The following is a 23,550-nucleotide window of genomic DNA, read 5'->3' as shown; positions in this document are numbered from 1 at the left end:
ATCAGCAAAAACCCCTCAATCCTCGCCATGTTCGAGGACCGTTGTCACGAGCTTCACACCACTCAGTCTCCTCAGTTTCTCGACCTCAGGAACCAACGCAGTCTCTAGTCTGATTCTGATTACAGCTCCAATGTCATTATCGGTCTTCTCGATATCGGAATCTAGCTAGAGTGGCGTAGATTTTCCGACACCACTCAGTCTTCTCGTCCGGTTCCGTCTCGGTGGAAGGGAGCTTGTTGGTGGGTGTTGTGTTTGACTGGGTTCGTTGGTTGGAATTGCAGGGTTTGTTGTTGTTGTTGGTCTGATTTATGATCGTTTTAGGCATTTGGGGTTTGGGGTTTGCTGGAGATTTGGTTTTGGCGTTTGCTGGGAATTTCACATTTTGAAATTTCTTTTTGTTTTTTAAGTTATTAACTTATGGTGGTAATCAAAATTTCTTTGATTATGGTTTGGTTTGGGAGTGGATGAGTTAGGTGCTTTGATGGGTTTCTATTCTTTGGATGGCTTGGTTTGTGTGTGGTTTCGTGTGGGTTTTCCTGTGTTTGCTCTTGTTCATGCTTTTTGATTTGGTGATGTTCATTTTTTTTTTTTTTTTTGCTGTAGGTTTGATGTTCATGTTCTTTGATGTTCATACTCTTTGATGTTCATACTCTTTGATTCTGGGTTTGCTCTTTGATTCTGGGTTTGATGTCGTTGTTGGGTTTATTTCTTGATTTAAGAAGAACATTGAAAAACAAGTTGTTATGTTCTTTGATCTGTAATTTTTTGTTTTTAGTTTTTTTTATTTAATTAAAATTAAATTAGATGCTGACGTGGCATTTTTAATGCCAAAATAGATTTTTTAATTATTATTTTAATATGCCGTTAGTCACGTCAGCTTTTTCTGTTAGTTGGCTGATAGTAAGGATCTAAATGTCACGCGTTATTTGGTTTAGGGATTAAAAGTAGTAAAATGAAAATGTATGGACCAAAATAGAAATGACCTCAAAATGTAAGAACTAAAAGGGCATTTACGTCTTTAATTTAAATTTTAGATGAGTTTTAGTGGGTATTAGCGGGTTTATCCATTAAGACCAATATAATTAAATAATCTAATAGGTTTTTATTCATTTATCTCAAATATTCAAATAGATTGGATTAAGACTTATTCAAATTAGGTGGGTAATAGGTGAGTTCATAAATATGTATAAAAATTGTCACCCTAATTGTGGTATAAATTGAGTAAGTTTTTGTGGTCTAACTCTTAACATCGCTCCGCCGACTACATTGCTCTGCCGACTACAGCGCTCTGCCGACTACAGCAACTGAGTACAACAATCAGTCAATCGAAGTCAAAAGGCAAAACAACGACCGAAGGAATATCACATGCGTAGCGCCTTATCTTACAGTAATAGCACCAGTGTATCAGTATCACAACATCCAGCCAAAAGAAAAAATCTCATACTACAACGACCTTCTTTATTAGTAGTTTAATCCACAAGCACCACTTACACTTGTCAGTCTCGCTAAGCTTTTATGCCTACAGTACACTGAAGAGAAGCAGAAAAAAAAAAAAAAAACTGAAACTTGAAAGACTTCAAAGCAAAGTCTGTCCCAGCCGTTTGACAATTGACACTAAATTTCGTAACTTTACTTAAAATGTTGCCACAAATGTCAACTTCCAAACGTTGAATTCCACAACCTGGGCTAATTTCATGGCCATAAATACAATACATACACAAATTAACTGAACAATTTGCTTTAATGCTTCAGAGTTTTCCAGAGAAAATGCTGATTTTATAGCAAAACTTGAGCCTACCCGGTTTACATTTCGGGTTAATTTGTAAAGCAAACGAGACTTTTTTGGTGTTTGGAGTAATGGGCTGGAAATACAATGCAGGGTTGGGGTTGATTGGCATAATTGTGTTCATATGGGTTGCCTCTGCAGAAGTTACTCAGGTTAGGGCTTATACTTTGTAGTATCTCTCTTTTTGTTTCATTTCTGACTGGATTCTTTCTTTCGCATAATGGGGTTTGTTAGTTTGTTATGCTTTTTCTCATAACTTTGTTCTATTACTGTTAGCCGGTTAGGTTGCTAAGATAAGGTAGTTGAAGAAAAGAAGAGTCTGAATTGTGATTTTTTTTTTATTGCTATTAACAATAACTAGGTAAAACTAGTTTAAATGTTCTTTCTTTTGTTCTGTTCTTATATTTATCCATACGTGTTGATTAATCTGAATATAATTGGTTTTAATAAGAAACTACTTTTTTTGGTGGGATTGGTTGGTATACGTGGTTATATAAGCCTTTTTAATTGGTAGGAAAATATTTTTGTGAACGGTAATTTAATAAAATTTACTAATCTGTTGTCTCTGATATTCAAAATTGTTTGCACACAATGTAAAATTGAGTTTTAAGTCAATGTGCTTATTAGTATTACATGACAATTTGCAAGTATCCCTTAGCTTTGCAACTTATCCTTATCTGCTAGTTTAATCCTGGGATCCAGTATGTAAAGTCGAATCCGTTTGAAGTTTTTTTTTGTTCCTAAATGTTGGCAATCGCTCTTCAACTAAGCCAAATGGCCCAAATATTTGTATAATACTCAGTTGAGACTTTTCTTGGGAATTTACAGATGGTTTATTCCTTGATTATGTACATTTTCTTTTCCACGTTTACTGTTGATGTGAATAACTTGAAGTCTTGAACTAATTCATATGCTTTTATATTTTCATATACTTAAAATTCTAGATAAATAGTTAGTTGCCTCACATGTGGAAAAGGTTTGATAGATATTCATTTAAATTGTTGAAAAATGAAAACTTCTCTGCTAAATATTAGCCCCCATCTGGCATCTTCCCCTTAGCTCTCTCATTGTTCCAACACCCATGACAGATTCAAGTTGGCATCCTCTGATTCTTTGGGTGATACTAACATAAAGCCATTCTCAATGGACAAAGAGTTTTGAAGAATTTTGGGTTGACGATGAAGTGTGTTGCTTTTTAATTCCATTCAAGACCCTGACATGTAGACTTCCCTACTGATCTCTACAAATTAAGATTGTGCTTTGCACATTAATCAAGTGGAGGTCAGTTGTCGCCACTTTTTTAAGTTAACTATGTGCTTGGGCACAACTGACAGTTGTCAGCATTTAGTGTGCCTGAAAAAGCTTTGCTCTGAGGCTGGTCCAATGTCCAGGAAACTAAGGTTAAGAGTGAAGTGTAATGAGTCTTTGCTAGGCCCTTTGATGTGCGCCCATTTAAACATGCCATGTGGCTGAGTGGGTGTAATTGACCCTTTTTGGTAATACCTTGTCTCCATATTTTTCCTATTACTACAACACCTTCTTGGGTATATACTTAAAATTCTAGATAAATAGTTAGTTGCCTCACATGTGGAAAAGGTTTGATAGATATTCATTTAAATTGTTGAAAAATGAAAACTTCTCTGCTGAATATTAGCCCCCATCTTCCCCTTAGCTCTCTCATTGTTCCAACACCCATGACAGATTCAAGTTGGCATCCTCTGATTCTTTGGGTGATACTAACATAAAGCCATTCTCAATGGACAAAGAGTTTTGAAGAATTTTGGGTTGACGATGAAGTGTGTTGCTTTTTAATTCCATTCAAGACCCTGACATGTAGACTTCCCTACTGATCTCTACAAATTAAGATTGTGCTTTGCACATTAATCAAGTGGAGGTCAGTTGTCGCCACTTTTTTAAGTTAACTATGTGCTTGGGCACAACTGACAGTTGTCAGCATTTAGTGTGCCTGAAAAAGCTTTGCTCTGAGGCTGGTCCAATGTCCAGGAAACTAAGGTTAAGAGTGAAGTGTAATGAGTCTTTGCTAGGCCCTTTGATGTGCGCCCATTTAAACATGCCATGTGGCTGAGTGGGTGTAATTGACCCTTTTTGGTAATACCTTGTCTCCATATTTTTCCTATTACTACAACACCTTCTTGGGTAATCATATCCTAAGGCTTTAGGTACAGATGCACCCATCAGGTAATTGTTTAAAAGCATATCACCTAATTTGTTTCTTGCATCACTTTATGTATATATATATATATATTCTTCTTTCTTATTGTTCTATATAACATCATCTAGAAATTTGTTTTCATTTGTGAAAGATGCTTGATTTTGTGCAACACTGCATCTTGTATAACACAGACACTACAGAAAGTTTTTGTTCTTTTGTGAACAATGTTTGGTTTTGAGCAGCCTCAATCTTGTATAATGCACAAATTATACTGCAAAAGCTGGTGTTATCAGAAGTCAAGTTTATTTTTGAAGGATCTTTTAAACTTACACTACTTATTTGCTGCAGAGAATTTTCACAGACTATAATCAGCCATTTGCAATCACTTATTTGGGGGTGTCTCTTATGGTGGTCTATCTACCAATTGCAGCTCTTAAAGATTGGATCTGCAGCTTAATGAATGCATATTTATATAAGGACCTTTGTGTTGACTTGAATGTTATGAGCACTTCAACTGGACTTAGTACCCCTCTTAGAATTAATGAAATGCACCATGGACCAGAAACGGAAAACAGCCTAGTTACTGACAAGGATCTTAGTGAAAGGGAAGAGGGGTGGACTTTGATCGCGAAGAATGAGGAAGATGAGTCTCACTTGCTTGAACAAAGTTGTGAACTTAGTTCATGGGATATTGCCAAGTGTGGTTTATATCTTACTCCAATATGGTTTGCAACAGAGGTAACATGTTCATTTTGATATCTTCTGTTCTTTGTGTATGACCTTTTGTACTTCTCTTCAAATTTGCATTGTGTGGCAAAATGAAATTATATGGTTGGCTAAAAAAGTCTGAGTGGATTAGTAGTACAGACATCCAAAAACAGCAGCATGATCTGGTCAATGCTTAATGTTGCAAGAATGTTTATTGAATTAAACAATTGTATGCCTGCAGGATTTGATTGAAAATTAGATAAGGCAGCAAAGGGCAAGGCAATGAACAACTCATCATTTAATGGGGGAAAACATTTAAATTTTAAGAATAGATGGTGATGAGATTTATCAAATAGGGGAGAACATACCTAGAAACTTCTGTCAATTTATTGAGATAAGTTGCAAAATATCACATACAGGCTAAATCATTTCCTTACGCTCTCACCAAGAGCCTTGTAACTCAGTGGCATATCAGGTTTCCTTTATAAGGAGAACTAGGGTTCAAATCTCCCATCCCACTTGTTATAACTATTGAATTATCCCCAAAAAAATCCTTATACTCTCTAATTTTCATTCATATCACAAGTTTGCCAAAAAAAAAAAATTAGGTTTCTGTTTCCTACATCTTCATTCTTTGCATTCCATTTTTAAATTCTGAGATTATTGTATTCTCCATTTGTACTTGAAACCAAACGGGCAGTCATAAGTAATGAATCCTAGAGAAAATTAAGGAGATTGAAACAAAGATAGTGAATTATTGTTGATGATCATTAACTAGAAAATTAAACCAACATAATCTAAATCTCTAATCACTTTTGCAGTCCATACATCAAAGTCAATAAACTCATTAATGTCCCTCGATACAGTGATCTCACCTTTAAAAAGCACCTTTGCAAGCATAATGGATCCTGTGAAAATAGCCAAAGATCTTGAAAAATTCACAGTGATTCTATAGCCCCAGAGAACCTCAAAATTCATGATCAATATCACGTAAGTTGTAAATTTGGTAGCTGAAAAACATAGTTTGATGATGATCTGGTGATATGGATCATTCAATACAACTTTGACTTTATAAAAAATCTACTAAGCCAATAACATCTCATTGTACTTCTGTTGACTTAGGAGGTTGTCATGTCTGCTAAATCAACATGGCCTATGTGATTTTGAGGACATATTCTCAAACAATGTGGTTAACAATTGGTCAAAGTGTACCCTGATATTTTGATTTTGAGGCTTATATTACTGTTTTATTTTTTATAAAGTAAATGCATCCATTTGGTAATGGTCTGTAAATTTCATTTGGAGTAGGACTAGTTTAACATTGCAAATTTGACATGTGTCTATCCTCAATGTTGGTTTTATGGATTTTTCATGATATGCCAGTTGTCAATATCTATTTCTTAAGCAATGTAATTAGTGTTACATTTGTTTTGATGTCATGCAGTATTTATCGAACTCTGCACTGGCGAATACTAGTGTAGCAAGTACAACTGTCCTGACTTCTACATCTGGGCTCTTTACACTTTTCTTTGGAGCTCTTCTTGGCCAGGAGTCGGTAAATATCACAAAGGTTGTTGCTGTTTTTATCTGCATGGCTGGTGTTGCCATGACCACATTTGGAAACACTTGGATACCTACTGAACTGCAAAGCATCTCTGAGTGAGTTTATCACTGCTTTCTTAGCAGTAGAAGGCTTCTATAGAGCGTTTTCTACATTTCTGCCAACCCAGTTCCTAAATGATAATGTCATACCACTTTTAGTTATCTGTTTGTGTGGGGCACATAACATTATTCTATTTCAATTTTACTGTGTAATTTTGATGGTATTATAGATTTAGATTGCATCCATAAGCATTATAGAGATGTTATCTGCATTAATTTTTACAGTTGAAAACCTTGCTTCTTATTTTTTTCTCCTTTTTTTGGGAAAAAAAGAGGGGGGGGTGGTCAAAAGGCATGTTGCTATATCTCAATAATACGTTTTAACTCCAATATTTTTAATAGTTAATAGATTGGCTGATTGATAGCATGCGTTTTTTGCAAGTTGCTGACAATCACTGGATTTATGTAGGAAATAAAGTCAACAAAAAGAGTCTATCTCAGTCTTTTGGCAATCATGTTTTAATGAAAATAAATAATCATTAAGAAAAAAAGAGAGAGCTAATTTTCATCACTAAACAGATTTTATTCTGTTGCATTCTGCATTTTAAAAAAAAAAAAAAAAAGAGGGGAGTTTATGTACCACCTAGAATCAAGATATTGTTTATCTTGGCTGTAGACTAGATTGGCAATTATGTCAATGTGATTATGGATCAAGAACTACATCTTTATTCCTACTACAGCTAACAAAGCCTATTATATTTTGTAAATTTCATTCAGTTTTTTCACCTTATGTGCAGAGATATTTACTTTCACTTGAATTTGTTTGAGATACTAGTATTAATATTTATCCAAAATTTGAACCATGTATTTGTTGCTTAGGACTAGAAAGCACTCTATCACAGGGGACGCTTATGGTCTTCTCTCAGCGGTATCATATGGCTTATTTACAGGTAAAAGAGAACAAAACCATTTTTTTCTTTTTCTTTTTGGATTTAATAATTGAAGTGGTGATATAAATTTGAATTTTTTTTTTTTAAGTCCTCGGTGTAATTGTTAAATTACTGGTGTACTTAGTACAGTGCTGCTGAAGAAATCTTCTGGATCAGAAGGAGACAAGGTTGATGTGCAAAAGTTTTTTGGATACATTGGTCTCTTCTCTCTCCTTGGTCTTTGGTGGCTTGGTAATTGAACTAGTAATTTTTTTGATGTATTGTCTTTATCACTGCAAATTTTGTAGGAGTAAGATTTAAAAATATTTGAACTGGAATTAGGGCATAGCAGTTGTTTGTTGTGGTTTTTTAGGATAAACTTTCTGATATCTTGGACAATCTCAAGATTATTTGATAAAATGGCGGTGATAGTTTCAGACAACTGAACCACCATTGGTTTGGTCATCTATCATGAGTTTCAGGACTCGCAATGCTTTATATCTCAAGATGCTTCTAGATGAAAATTCAGATAGTTGAGCAAAAGCATATAAACTGAAGTTTCTGAAACTCATAATTTGGTCAGGTCAATCTAGATGCTGCCCTTCTTGTTTGAATCCATTGCTTTCTCGCAAGAATTTGGAAATTGGTTTGTCTATGTCACTCTGATAATAACTAAGTTTGAAGGCTGGACAGGAGTCTTGCTTGGAAATGTGCCTCAATTGACACTATACAGTGTGTTTGGAGCTAGAGAAGCACAATTCTTTACAGTTTTTTCTTTTTGAAATCTATGGAAAGCTTTCACGGGTGTCATACCATCTTATTACAGAGGTGGTGGTTTGTTTTCTGCCCACCATCTTTCTTCTCTTTTCCTGTGGACTCTGTCACCTCCTCATTCATCAACCTTGATTTAGATGAGCTCTTCAGATAACTAGGGTCTAATAGGCATTGTTGAATCTTGATAAATAATGAGGTGATAGAATTTTTGCTAGTGTTTTAAATGAAAGCTCAAAGCTTGATATCCATGGTATTACAATTTAACGGGATAGCTCGAATTTCACTAAACAGGTCAAAGGATGACCTCCCAGAAGAAGTGGTTGAGTGGTCCATTGCTAAGAAATGTTATTCTATCTAATTCTATACAGATGAAAGAAGAGCTTTGTTTGTGTGAAAGATACTGCAAGTTGGATTGGCTACAATGATTTATTATTGATTTTACGTAATTAGGATTTCCAGGGACCTCGCCCCTAATGAAGTAGTTGTTGTTAGTTAAGCTGTTCTGCTGTGTCACAGTTTCATGCTTCAATTATATTACCTCAAATCAACTAAACAATCTTGTTGAGAATTCTGTGATAATCTCAAAGCTTAACAAAATAGCTCTAATGTACCAGTTTCCTATAGTTGGATTTTTCACAGCAATGATATTTCATGCAGTGTGGCCACTCACTGCTGTGGGGATTGAACCTCCATTTAAATTTCCACATTCAGCGTCTGTTGAGGAAGTTGTGCTGTTAAATGGCTTTCTGGGAAGTGTTCTGTCAGATTACTTTTGGTAAGTAGTAGAGCCACCTCCATTTACTTTGGGTTTTGATTGGACAACACTAAAACATAAGAATGTTACATTTTGATCTTTCATACTAATTCGCAATGAAGTCAACCTCCACCCATTAGCGTAAGGAAGAAGACATAGTAATAATTGCATATTATTGGATTTTTATTTTTTCAATTTTTTGTGGAGAATATTTTTGGATTTACCTCTAAATAAACAACTGATGATTAAAACTGTACCTTTTGTAATCAAATTTTAAGAATAATTGTTTAGGCTCCAGCACCACCTTTTCAATTTGATGCACAAGGATTGGTTTGATTTCATTTCTTTTATGGCGTCCAAACAGCCTATCAGTACTTCGGCAGTCATACTAGTACTTTCTTCATGTTGATGTAATTGCAATCTGATTCTTCTAGTAAAACATTACAGGGCCCTTTCTGTTGTTTGGACAACTCCATTAGTTGCAACACTAGGCATGTCCTTGACAATTCCACTTGCGATGGTAGCTGATGTGGTATTACATGGCCGTCACTACTCTGTAGTCTACATCCTTGGGTGCATTCAGGTATCTCTCTCTCACTCACAGGCCATTTGGAAAGTCATTGCTGCCTTTAAAGCCCAGCTTCTCAGCATAAAATCCAATGATTTACTTCAACCTTACTAGAGTAGAAAGTTTATTTAACTAGTTCAACTGGATTCAGGTATTTGTAGGATTTATATTGGCAAACCTTTCGGACAAGTTTTCATGCAAGAAAGAGTCATAGCAACCACATATAAATTTTGGAGGAGCAGACGGTTATGCATAGACATAATGTTCACGATACCGACTGTTGTTCACCTAAGATAGAAATATGCACATTGACAGTCTACCTGTTTTTGTGAGTGTGACCATTAGGTAATCAGAGTAGCATGTTGCTATGGTAGATGTTGTGCTTAATTCTTTGCCTTTGTTCTTTTATTTTCTGATTGTATGGGCTTATAGTAGAATCCCACTACTGCCCCTTCTGAGACTCAGACCTGGTGAGGATGCTTGAATTTTGCAGGCCCACTAGTCAAGCCTTTTGAGTAGTAAAATCACTGCTACTCAAACAAAATGTTCCCCAAGCACTATGATTTGTCCTACCAGAAAGAAAAAAGCATTGTGATCTATAAGGACAGGAGTAACTTTCTTTCTGTGTACTTGATTTACTTCATCCAATATTAGTGGCCCACCATACCAATTTTCATCTTTTCTATTAAACAGAAAAATGATGGGGATTAAGAATCACTTTCTATCCTTGCTTCCCAACAAAGCCTTGTTGATGTGTTCAAAAATCAATTATAACAAAGGATTGTTGGCAAGGTTCTCATGCATGCCAACCATATATTGTCTCCTTCACACACACACACACACACACAAAACCCTAAATATATTGTAGTACCTTAGTATATAATTTGGGTATAACTGATATGATTCACTATGAATTACTAACTTAAACTTATGCATATAATTTGGTCTGAAACTTTTTGATATTTTCAATAGAAATATCTAAATTTAAATCCTCTCTTCCCTCAACTATCGAATAATTATGAACAAAAAGAAATAAAATACTATTATAATCTTTATATTAATCGAAAGTTAGTTTACTATATAACCTTCAATAACATTCCGTGGATTCATTATAATAAAGATCTCAATGATGTAAATTTGGACTAATTCTTTTTTTAAGTTATATCATTTTCATTGCGGCTAGAGGAAACCACAACTGAAAACAAGGAACAAAAATCCAAATCAGACAGGCAAAACATGAACAACAAAAAGGACGGCTGGCCTACAAGTAATCTTTGGTCTCTACCATGGTTGATCAGGGGAGGGATGAGCTTGCTTGGTTTTCAGCCTGCTCCACCTTAAAGAAAATATATAGGGCCCACCAGCCGATTGTATTTATTTTTTTATTTTATTTTAAGAGATGCGTGACTTTATACAACTTCGGTCATACCCACGTCTCTTATTTCTTTTTCTTATGCAACTTTGTCATGAATCATTTTTTAAATTCAAGCTAATTAATAAGGGATATTTGGAATTGTTTTACTATAACTCGATAAGAGAAATATGAAACATAAAAGGGAAATGATAATCGTGAAAGTTCTAAGAGAAGATGAAAAATTATTTTTAAAATGACAATAAAATATACGTATAAAAAAATAGATTATAGTTAACATCTATAAAAAAAAATTAAATTATATGTATAAATATATTAAATTTATAATAAATTAAATATTCATATATACACTTGGGTGAGCAAAACTTGTTCCTAACTCATCTGAGGAAAAAAAAATCACATGGGATGAGATAAAGCCAAGAAAAATACCAAGACCACATAATTGTACACAACTTTAATCACAACTTACTATATGATAAGTTGTGAATGATAGAGGTGTGGACCCCATCATCACACCTCTATCATTCAAAAATCACAAGTTGCCTTATGGCAAGTTGTTATTACTACAGTTGTGTGCAATTCAGACAGGTCGGAACATTTTTTCCATCTCTAGACTTCAACCAATATGTAGGAACTCCAAGTTAGGTAGTCTGATCAAGAAAATAACAGGCCCAGCTCATTACATCAGGTCAGACTGATTGGGCCCATGTAAAATGTTGTAAAAACCACAAGGCCCACAACCCAACAGCTGAAAATAACAAAACAAAAAAAATCACACCGAAAAAAAAAAAGGGAGTAACCAAAGGCGACCAGTAGAGTGAGTTAGAAGAAGCGCAAAGAGGCAGTAGCGAGAGAGAGAGAGAGAGAGAGAGAGAGATCAAATCTCGATTTGAGAAGGAAAGATGGAGAAGGGAAAGGGAGTAATGGTAGGAGGTAGAAGATGGGGCGTTGACTTCACTGACAATTCTGCATCTCCTTCTTCTCGTGACATCCCTGACCCTCCTGGCTTCTCTCGCGCCTCCCAAGATCAGGTTCCCTCTCTCTCTCTCTCTCTCTCTTTCTTTTTATTGGATCAAAATTCACATATGAATATATGTATTCATTCTCTATAGGATGATTCAACGTTGAGTCGTCAAAAGAAGGATGCTGAAGCCAACTGGAAATCTCAGGTTTTGCTTCTTCTTTCTTTTTTTCGATTGGTTTTACGATTAAGGACAATTTTTATTTGATTAATTGTTTCAAAATAACCCTAATAATATTGAGGTGAGTTGCTAAAATTTGTGAAATATGTGGAAGAAAGGGGATTCAATTAGGCTATGTTGAAGTTGTTTTTGGCGATAGTTGTTGTTAGTGGGGTAATGAGGTTTTACAGGAAATATTTATGGAAGTGATCATCATTAGGTTTTTTATTTTCCTTTAGTCGTTTGAATTGTCGACAAGTTTTATTGATTATTGTTATTCTGTTTGTATTAGGAGTTTAATCATGTGGTTTTATTATGTTATACTCAGGAGTTAGATTTATCAAATACTTGGTATGTGAATGAGGCTGTATTCCTAGGATGCACGGACACTTCATTTGGAGTGCCATACCCATGTCATACCCATGTCATAACGGTGTCTTATCTTCCGTATCATGTTATAATTTTTCAAAAATTGTTTGTGTTGCCTTATCGTACCCGTACCATGTCCGTGCATCCTATCTGTTAAACATAACTTGAATTGATTTTTATTGCTGATTAGAATGGGACTGGAGCAAAAGCGAAGGTACTTAATGTCATAATCTGTTTGTGTTTGAACAGAAAGCTTGGGAAGTGGCACAGGCCCCTTTCAAGAATTTACTAATGATGGGTTTCATGATGTGGATGGCTGGAAGTACGGTGCATTTGTTTAGCATTGGTATCACATTTTCGGCTCTTTGGCAGCCAATTAGTGCTTTACAAGGGGTTGGGAAGGGTAAGATGAGACAAATTGCCTCTCGTTTTGTTTTTATATCTCCAACTTTTATATATTCTGACTTCTCCATGTAGCATAAACAATTTTTATGGCCTGAATCCATGGCTACAAAGGAAGAAAAATCTAAGATTACTTAACTCAACTTAAAATCCGCTAACTTTACATATTTTTTGATAATTTATTATTATGATGTACTTGGTTTGTGACGACTCTTCAGGGCATTAGGATCACTTAAGGTTGTTTACCTCCCTTGTGCTATACTTGTAATAAGCCTTCTTATGTTTGTTCCCCACTTATACTTGTTTTTATCAGCTGGGTTAGAAGCTGAGCAAACTATTTAATATTTATTAAACATATGTATGAAAAAAAATGATCAAATGAAATTACTAGGACGGAAGCCATGTCATTAATGTATATTGCTATAATGATATTTAAACTTGAAAAATGTTTACCCTCCTCGTTCTTATTCATTATAAATTTTTTCGTTTCGTTCACACGAATTTTACACATCAGCGAATTTTTTTCATGTTTACCTTTTAGAGTGATGACATGTTTGCTAGCCATGAATTGATTGCAAATTAATCTAGGCATTTCAATCCAACCAGACTTAGCTGGGCCAGGGACCAAGGTCAGCTTGAGCCAGGCCCTGAAAAAGAAAACTTTGGCTGAAGATCAGGTCATCATGTTCTGAATATTCCGTGTCCAACTCATTTGTTTAGCTTCAGACTGATTACAGCTATCTGAATTAAAGATTTCTTGTTGCATATCATAGTGAAAATTTTAACATTTATATTTCCTTTGAACCTGATCAAGTTTCTCTTTCTTAATAAAATTCACTGCTTAGCCCAAAAACAAAAGGTTAATTTAACATTCTATGTATGGAACTAGTTTCGGACCCCTTAGTTCATTACCCTGAGTTGTAAGTTTCAACACTTTAAGCATTTGAATGTTGTCACTTAGCCACCAAAAAAAAAAAAAAAACAAAAAACAAAAATGAAGAAGAAGAAAGAAAGAAAAGAAAGGAATTTTGTGAACTTTGTGCTTGAAAAGGGAGCATAATTATATAAATGACACAAGTATGAAAACACATATTGATCTAAATCTGGCTAGGCTAAAAACTAAGTCCAGAGTTGAATAGGGCCCAAAAAATGAGAAAATCTGAGCAAGCTCAGCCAGCCATAATTCAAAGGCAACTCAACTGAAAATATTCTGGGAAGAATGAATAGCTTCAGACTAGTTTGTTCTTATTGACTGTCCTATGTGTGTCACATCTTGGACGTATCCTTTTTGGAGATTCAAAACCACAATTTTTTTGATAAGTGAGGGTTGAAACCACATTTTTTTTTTTTTCATATAGTGAATCAAAGAATCACCCCTCCCCCTTTCAAAAAGAACTCCTGCAAGGTGGATCCAATCCTCCTATAAGGGTATGGAAAATAAATCTAATAAAGAAATCTAGTGCTGCTTATACAAATTGTTCTTCTGTCCTTTATTCTTTGGGTCAATTAGTTCATCCACCCCTAGTGGTGGACATATCAAAAAATGAATTTGACCAGTTGATGTGAGTATCCTTTCTGTATAACCAATCACGATTGACATGGCTTATTTATTGTATTTTGGCACTCGTGTTTGGCTTACTGTAGTTTTCACATGATTTTTTCCCCCTGCATTTCTCCTTGTATATTCTACTCAGATCTTCTATTTGATCACCAAGTTCATTCAAGTAATTCTAATTTTGGTTCTGCAGTTTTTGAACCTTATAAAGACAGTAAAGTAGAGCTTCTTGGGCCTAAGTTACTCTTCATTGCCCTCAATTTGGGGGGCTTAGCACTGGGTGTTTGGAAGGTGAGATCTACTTTCTATTTTTCATCATTTGTTGTTTTAATTGCATTATCACCTTGTTTCAATTTTCAAAAAAACAAAAAGGCTTATATCAATTCCTCTCTCTCTCTTGTTCCTTGGACACGCTTCCTTGCTCCTTTGTATATAAATTCCTTTATTTAATTACTATTTTTGTTTTGGCAGCTTAACACTTTGGGTCTTCTTCCCACACATGCATCAGACTGGGTCTCTTCATTACCTCCTGCACAGGTTAAATTCCTCCTCCCATGATGATTGAATTTGCTAATTTATTTATTATTATTTTTTAAATTGCATTTTCTGGAAATGTTTCTCTAGCTGGGTTGAATGGTTTTAGTAGCCAAAACTTTAAGCAGACTACTAGTGGCTCTAGCTTTTTTTTAGTTTTCTTCTATTGCAGTTTAAGCTTGGTATTCCTCTAAATTATACTAGAATACTTTCATTGTTTATATTAAACCAAAAGGCAAATGATTTAAATCACTCTTGCAATTTTCTTATTTTGACTTTTGTACATTCATTAATAGTAACATTCAAAGTTCCCTGTAGACTGTTGACATAATATCCCATAAGAATAATTCGCTGGAAAATGGCATGGATTATATGTAGTCTATTCACTATTGCTTGTCCAAACTTGTTAGCTGGCAGCCTCAGTTTTGAACAGCATTCTGCTCCATTATAAGTCCAATATATATATATATATATATATTGATAAGCAATAAACTTTATTGGTAGAAAAAACATGTACAAGAAAACCCAAAGCACGCAGGACGGGTACTAAGAGAAGCAGAAGACGAACAAAACTAAGAAGTATAAAAACTACATCTATTGAGCACAAATCAGACAAAGAATTGAAAGAGAGAACACCCGACACATTTGTCCACCCAAACAAAGTATAGAAGAAAGAAGTCTTCAATTCTTGAATCAATCATTCAATTCTTTCAAAAATCCAATTATTCCTCTCCCTCCAAATACTCCACATCAAACAGTCCAAATGTTCACATAAGAAACTATGTTGCTGCCAATCCCTCATCATTTTTCTTTTGATAGGTAATCAGAAAGCTATTATAAATGAGAGAAAAATGAAAAACCAAGAAGTTCATGATGATGAACAACAAGAAATAAAAGAAACCAACAGCACAACAAACAGAGGGTAGTCAGGAAACTAAGCTAAGGGAGGACAAAAACTCAAAGAGAGAAGAACAATCCGTAAAACCCCAACAACGAGACCACTCCAAAAGACTACAATGGCATAAAACCTTTAACTCATCCAACTTCTTCTCTTTGTCCTCAAATGATCAACAGTTTCGTTCAAACCACACAATCCACATTAAGCACCCTGGAACCAAGTTCCAAATGTTCAAATTATGCTTCCCAAGCCACTGATGCCAATAAGATAACAAACCTGCCACCGATCCTAGCATAACCCAATGAATACCAAAAGCCTATAGCATAAAAGTCCTAGGGAATGGGTAACAGGCAATGGGTAACAGGCCAATTCATTATCATTTTTCTTTATCTTTTTGTTTCAGCAAACCAATTCCAACAGACTGATACTTTAATAGACACTTTGTTCTTCTTTGAACATACTTTTAATTGCTTTCTAATTTATTGTGCTTCATTTTCCAAATTTTAACATATTGGCTAGGCATGTTTGAACAGTTACTTAGCACCTATACATATACTGGGCCTAACCCAACCCCAACCCTGTTCCCGTTCTCACGTCTGATGAGGATTGGTAGATTTACTTGGTTACATGGATAAATCTGTGGTCTCCTGGAGACTTCAAAAAGTGTCATTTTTTAGGGGATTTTGTGTCTGGGGCTTTTAGGAAAATACATAGGTGGAATAAATTCTCTTTTATTTGCTTCTAAAGTTTAGATTGGACAATTTTTGGAGTTAACTGAGAGAACATAGTGATTAACCTATCATGAATAGTCAGGTAAAGTGTGCCTAGCTCTAATGAGTTATGTGAATATTATTACTTGAGTATTCCAATTTGGAATCACGAGATCTCCTTTCAAATTCTTAGGGCAATTGGATCACTCCCATTAAGAGTAAACTTTCTTTGCTTCCTACATGCTTCATGTCACACTTTACAATACCAATTTATTTTGCAAACAGATAGGAAAACTTCAGAGAAATTTTTTGTGGGGAGGAATGGGTGATGTTTCTAAATTTCATCTAGCAAACTGGAATAAGGTGTGTTCACTCTAAATGAGGGAGGATTTGGATTTGCAAATTGAGTACTTTTAACAAAACCCTTCTAGCTTGATGGCTATGGAGGTTTGGAACTGACTAGAGAATCTTTAGTCATTTGTATGAAGTATGGATACATTTTTTTTTTCGAGGGGCTCACACAGGGTAGGCCTACTGAAAATTATTAGGGGGTGGAATAATTTTTTCAAACTAAGTAAGTTTGTTGTTGGAGATGGCTCTTGAGTTCATTTTTTGGTATGACTTGTTGTGTTGACTATCCCTTGAAAGACCGATCTGTTTAGATTAGCATAGGATAAGGATGCCTCAATGGTCATGTATCTTATTGATATTGGAGGTACAAGGCATTAGAATCTGCAATTCACTGGACACTTTCTGAATTGGAAAGTAGAGTATGTAGAAAATTTGTTTGGTTTGTTGTATTCAAACTTTCTGTCTATACAACAAGAGGTTCAGTTATCTTGGAGTTTAACTAAGATATGGAAAGTAATATCATTATACGTATTGTGGACAATTTGGGGGGAGAGAGAGAGAGAGAGAGAGAGAGAGATTAATGGGTGATTAATGGGTGCCCAAATCAATTTCCTAAGCAACTTACTTTAAGATCTTTGTTTGATTGGATGACTACCTTGGGTAGTATCCTTGCATTTTCTAATCTAGGGGTAGATCTTTTGAATTTTAGATTGTAATTTCTTAGGAGTGTTCAATGCACAATTTGTGTATTTGAACTATGTCCCCTTTCGAATAAAACTATTGTGCATTAAAAAATGCTCTCTATATCAAATGGCATCTCTCCTACCCTACATAATGGGTGGAGGATGAGAAAAAGAGTGAATGAAACTTCTTAAGATTTTGAAAGAGGTTGTCTACCTTGATGATAAGGATCCTTAAGAATGTTTTCTTGGAATATTGTACAATTATAAAATATATATATATATATATATAAATACTTATCAAAAAAAAAAAAATATATATATATATATATATAAAATAAATAAATAAAAATTTGTTATTTTTGTTGCTATGTGATGTAAACATTACTGGATTGAGGTTGAGTTATAATTTAACACAGGATTGGGGTTGCATCTTCTACTAATGTATTTTATGCATTTCTCTTCCTTTTTTCTTTCTCTCGACTTGAATCGACCATCTCTTCATTACTAGTGCATTAATTGCTTTTATTTTCACATAGCTAAACCATCTCCAACGGCTTTTCCTCATAGTCTTATCAATATGGGTCACTCCTATCTTTGAGTGAAATTCCTCATTTTGAATCCTATCTTTCCTTATATTTCCTCTCTTTTTTGTTGTTGTGGTGAAGAATTTAGTTATCTCACAAAGAAGAATGAGAACACACTGAAATTGTTTGCTTACTAATATAAACATGAAAAATTCATGAATGGCCATTGACATGCTTTTCCCAAAGTTAAAAACATGAAGCGATGGAAGTTACCAACGAGCTATAGCTCAGTTAGTGCTTCCTCCTCTCATAAGAATGGGATGTTGGGTGAGATTGTGGGTTCAAGACCCACTTGGTGTGTGTGTGTGTGTAATTTACTGTATCATATTATAAAAAGAAAATTAAAAAAATGAAGGGATAGTAGTTGTTGCCTTTTTGCCAATCTCTAAATATCATTGTAGTTTAGTACGCAAATTCATGTTTAATATGGTCCGGCAAAGATTGGGGCTCCACTTCCTTATATCAAACGTTTAACCCATCAGGCAGCCACGGCCCACCTAGTGGTGGGAGGCTTGGGATGAGTTGTAGATCCATGCATCCTAGGTTTGTATCCCCTAGAAATTCTCTTGAATTACTTGGTACACAATTCTAGCAGGTGGAGTCGTGTATCCAAGGTGTACTCCCCAAGGATGGGTCCAAAGAGCCTTGCCTTGGAGAAGTTCCAAGCCATAAACAAAATAGAAATAAAGAAAATAAAAAATTTTAAATTAAGGTTAATGTTCTACCCTTTGAGATCACTGTTCTGGGGCCTTGGTGAGGTTCCACGCCATCAAAATAATAGTTTGAGGTTAATGTTCTACACTTTGAGATGACTGCTCTGGGTTCTGTGGTACGATATTTTGTTAGTTAGACTTGAAATCAGGTTTGATGCTTGGTTCTTAAAGCATTTCTTTGTGGCAGTTATTGCTCTTGATGATTTATCCTAGCTATTGGGTTGCAGTAAACATCAAATTTGTTCTATTATTGACTGGAATTCTTTACACGCCCTACTCTCCTAACATTTTCTTCTTTGATTTCAGGAAGTTGAGTATTCTGGTGGGGGTATTCCTTTACGTTGATGTGCATGTTTGGTTTGATCGGCCATCCTACGCAAAATAGACTGACGGATGAAACTTTGATATTGTTTTTGACTATTGGCTTATTACGCATGGCCATCATGTGGACGATGTGCCAGATGTTTTAATTTAATTTTATCAAACTAGTGGCTAGGTTTTGCGCAACATTCTGTGAGTCAGTGGATGATGCTGGAATATTTAATCTAATACTTTGTTGTAAGCAAACGTTGATGGTATCATGATTTGTGTTTTATTCAAAATGTAGTTCCTTCATAGCTTCATGCTAACAGTCTGTGATTGTTTGTAGACATAAATAAACCATTTTAGCGTTTCACAAATCACCCTTAACCAGAGAGCCGATGATAGCAATAGTCTATAGATGGCAACGCACATCTCAGGTCTAACGCCAAGCTAAATTAGGGTAAGGATTATACTAATGCCAAAGTGAATCAGGCAACCACACAGTTTGCGAGCAAAAGTTGAAGCTGACTCGAAGCTTTAAAAATTATCTTCTCTGTGCTATTCAATATGCATAAAGTCACGAGAGAAGTATATTTCTAGTTTATACACCTTAAGATATTTTCGTACTCATTTTTATAAAGAACCATGAAAGGAGTGTATTATATATAACTTCCAGAATTATCTTACTTTCCTTCAATCAAATTGCAAATCAACTAATCAAGTAGGACAAGAGAAAATAAAGAAAGATGGCAGCAACAAGTCAACAACAATGATAGGGTATATTTTCATCAAAGCAAAATAAATCTAACACACGAGAGTCATCATGTCTCCGAGGGATCGTCATGTGCAAGAGGATCGCCAGCTACCCATGCATGGTACCTTGCAATGCAATCCATCCCATGACCACTTGTCGGGTACACCATTGTGACAGACAAATAAGACCTAGTAGATGACCCCTCTCCCAAATCATTTGCGTATCTTCAACTTCACTATCTCCATATGGAAAGAACTTGCACACCATGCCCAAAAATCCTCCTACATATTCGCATCTTCCAATTATGGGAAGTTAGACTCAAAAATCTTGGGACTCCCCATAAGGGAAGATCCTAAATTCATGGGAACTTGATCGAGTCTATACCGCTACATAAACTCCAAGCCCCCTGCTCTCCAAGGTATGTATAATTTCTCAGTTCTCATACTTTTGGAGTTATTTAGAATCGTTGAGTTGCTAATTTAACCTTTGGAAGGTCTTTGGCCGACACCATACCAATGCACTTTGTAGGTCTTTTATTCTTCAAGAACTCCTAGCGACTGCGCATTTGGACAATTGACTCATTGATGATTCATTGCATCATCATCAAAAAATAAATTTTTAGTCTCAATATTTTGAGGACAACAATAGATCATCAACAAATTAGTTAGGAAGAGTATTTATAATGAATCCATTCATAATAGAGTGACTAAATTTTAGTCTAGTTGTCAGCTTGCCGCAACCCTCTTAAGTGTACGTGTGGAGCAAATATATCTTTTGCAAACCAACATAGCATTTCTAGGAACCACAAAACAAAGATAAAATGCCAATAATATAAAAGGAAGTCTAAATACCAAGGGAGTCAATATCGTACCGGAGGCTGTATCGGTTTAACCAGCGGTATGATGTATTTCGGATACCAGTCAATACCGGTGTACCGTTTTGGGTTTACCGCTATTTTTTATATTTATAAATTAATATATATATATATATATGTGTGTGTGTGTGTGTGTGTGTGTGTGTGTGTGTGTGGGGTATTATAATTGTGGGGGATAGAAGGACCAGGCCCAAGTTAATGGGCCGAACATCCACAAGAAGACTGTTCCACATCCGAAGAGGAGGGAACATAGACTGCGAGGCCCAGGTTGGGTTGGAATCCCCTTGGCAGGGGATCATTTCTGTCCGAGGAGGATGGTCCGGTCCGAGGAGCAATCTCCTGTCCGAGGAGGATGTTTCTTCCTGATATGTTGCTGGAGATTGATGGAGTAGGGGAAAAGCCTGGTGGATCGCCCGAGGGTCTCTCCTGATCAAGATAAGCTCAAAGCACACTCAAGAGCGATAAGGATGAAGAAATATCTGAGGGGAAGGCTGCTGCCACCGTATTCAATGCATTGCAGCAGCTTTTCTGGCCGCATTTATGTGGAGAAGACATCTGAACAGTGCTTCATGACCTACCGCCACTCACACAGAGATGAAAAGCAGCTGCCCGACGTGACAGGTACTTGAGCAAGTCCATGGATGGGGAGCACGTGGACGGTAAGGATGAGAGTGAGAGTGGCTATATAATAGAGGGAGAGGGTTTGAAACAAACCATGGAATGTATGAGAAATTAATCAGTAAATAAGAAAAAGAGTGATAATTCTTTGTTGAGAATCCCTTGCCCACTCTAGTTCTTCGACCCATACTCTACAAATTTATTGTTTTTGGGTTTACGTAAAGAAACGAGACCCTACAATAATAAATATAAAAGTTTATCATAAAACATTTCCTCAATTCAAAACTAATTATTCATGGTTTTAGACTTTAGTATCAATTAAAAAAAAAACAATATAAAAAATAGAAAGCTTAAAAGTTACAATTGTATACTAAAAAAACAAATAATGCAAATAAGTTAATGCAAATAAGTTACTATTCTACCTTAACAAAAATTCAAAAATTACAAAACTTTAAAAAATATATATATAAAAAATAAAAATAAAAATAAAAACTTTTTTCTATACCGATCGGTACACCCGGTACCGGCCGGTATTGTCTGAAATTGACCAGTACGACTGATACATGGTCGGTATGGCCGATATTTTTTTCGGTACGAAACAGGGGGAGTTATATGTACCGGTTTGCTTGCCGGTATGGTACGGAACGGAATCGACTCATTTGCTAAATACACAAAGAATTTGATAACAATTAGTGGTATCCCATATCACAATAATATTGCCACTAATTATATTATGCCAACTCAACAAGGAGTGAAAAAGGTTGTGAAATTTATTATGCTTGAAGCATTGCTCATCATAAAAATGCCTTGTAATTTAGAGAAATGTCATGTCCACAATATTTTCACAACAAATCCTAAATGATATGTTATTATAGATAAGGCAAAAAAGTAATTTAAATTATGAATTCAAATTTGAATTAATAACAACTTACCACATTTGATTTTTTGTGAAAATATTATGAAAATGTTATGAATATATCATTTCTCTGTAATTTGAAGCTATACCAACAAAGCATTTGCACATGCACGCATAAAGCATTCTAACCTAAAAGTCAAAAGTCAAAATTTTCAATTAAAGAGAAAATTCAAAAGGACTAACAAACCAACATTGAACTTTTACAACTATCATCCTATTTAAACCTGAAAACCTTATTTCTGAGACTCGTGAGTTTGACATATACATCAGTAGAATAAATTCAATAAGTGTATAGTGTAAAAGGCTTTATCTATACCCTCCACTACCAATGTGCTATATCAGATTTCTACCCTAAAAAAATAAAACGTAACACACGATTTCACCCTCATAAAATAGGTGGGATAATAATTATAAAAAAAATTAAACCCAAATATTTACAAATTCAAAACTCAATCTCATCATGCAAAAGAGTAATGGCAGGTCACGGCAAAGAGTCGTTGGAGGCAATGCTGACAATGCTTCAATTATTTGAGAATCACCGCCGGGAGGCGAGCATCCACATCCGAATCTCATATCTCATCTTATTTTACCATCTCAAAAAGCTATTTTATCAATTATACCATACCATTTTTTAATACACCAAACATCCCAAAACTCTATTATTTTACCATCTTATTAAAATATTATTTTTTTAATCTTTCTTTATTATTACTTTTCCAACCGTCATTATTTTTTTTTCAAATTCAACTATTCCAGCTTTTTCAAACATCCTGCCAGTTTTTTTTCTTTTCAATTTCTTTCCAACTATTTCAACACACACACACACAGAACCTGCTGTCTTTTTTTTCTTTTTTTCAAAAACACACACACACACACACAGAACCTGCTGCCTTTTTTTTTTTTTTTTTTCAAAATCAACTATTCTAGCTTTTTCAAACATCCTGCCAGTTTTTTTTTCTTTTCAATTTCTTTCCAACTATTTCAACAACCACACATACACACACACACACACACACACACAAAACCTGGCAATTTCTTTCCAACACACACACACACACACACACAGAGGTTAAAAAGAATTAAAAAATTATTTTATTTTTATACCATTCAGCTACAGTACCATCTTACATTTGAGATGGTACTGTAGCTAAATCTCAAAAAAAAAAATTCATATGGGATATGGCCTTCCCATTGCTGATGGGTTTTGGGGCTTAAATGCCAAATGTTCTTAACATTTGGCATATACAAGCTCAAATGCGGATGCTCTTATAAGTTATAACTAGCGAAATCTCCAAGTTTTTTGCCCCTTTTTCTTTTTGGTTACTATTTCCTAGGTATTAAAGAAAAGAAACTCCAAGTCACTGAGATTCAAACAAAAAGAAATGCTACATTAATAATATTTTTACAACACTTTCATAACAAATTTTAAGTGACAAATT

General features: G+C 35.1%; 2 protein-coding genes across 3 annotated transcripts; both read left to right on the top strand.

The window, feature by feature from the left end:
- Positions 1-1,535: 1,535 nt before the first annotated feature.
- On the top strand, positions 1,536-9,917 carry LOC111998579 (thiamine-repressible mitochondrial transport protein THI74). Of its 2 annotated transcripts, none has more exons than XM_024030669.2 (8): positions 1,536-1,938; positions 4,308-4,697; positions 6,112-6,326; positions 7,149-7,219; positions 7,349-7,450; positions 8,630-8,747; positions 9,174-9,309; positions 9,446-9,917. In XM_024030669.2, the coding sequence occupies exons 1-8, from the start codon at positions 1,858-1,860 to the stop codon at positions 9,506-9,508; spliced, it is 1,176 nt and encodes a 391-aa protein (XP_023886437.2). In that variant the 5' UTR covers positions 1,536-1,857; the 3' UTR covers positions 9,509-9,917. The 2 variants fall into 2 exon arrangements, with proteins under 2 accessions (XP_023886437.2, XP_065620423.1); XM_065764351.1 differs by lacking the exon at positions 1,536-1,938 and adding an exon at positions 3,537-3,680.
- Positions 9,918-11,442: 1,525 nt separating this feature from the next.
- LOC111998575 (uncharacterized) lies at positions 11,443-19,261 on the top strand. Its single transcript, XM_024030663.2, has 6 exons — positions 11,443-11,697; positions 11,779-11,835; positions 12,466-12,619; positions 14,367-14,464; positions 14,645-14,710; positions 18,953-19,261. The coding sequence occupies exons 1-6, from the start codon at positions 11,569-11,571 to the stop codon at positions 18,989-18,991; spliced, it is 543 nt and encodes a 180-aa protein (XP_023886431.1). The 5' UTR covers positions 11,443-11,568; the 3' UTR covers positions 18,992-19,261.
- The last annotated feature ends 4,289 nt before the right edge of the window (positions 19,262-23,550 follow it).

The sequence above is a fragment of the Quercus suber genome, unplaced genomic scaffold (genome assembly GCF_002906115.3).
Source record: "Quercus suber isolate HL8 unplaced genomic scaffold, Cork oak 2.0 scaffold_553, whole genome shotgun sequence".
Lineage (NCBI taxonomy): Eukaryota > Viridiplantae > Streptophyta > Magnoliopsida > Fagales > Fagaceae > Quercus > Quercus suber.
The sequence above is the reverse complement of the archived record's forward strand: the minus strand, read 5'-3'. Positions and strand labels throughout refer to the sequence as shown.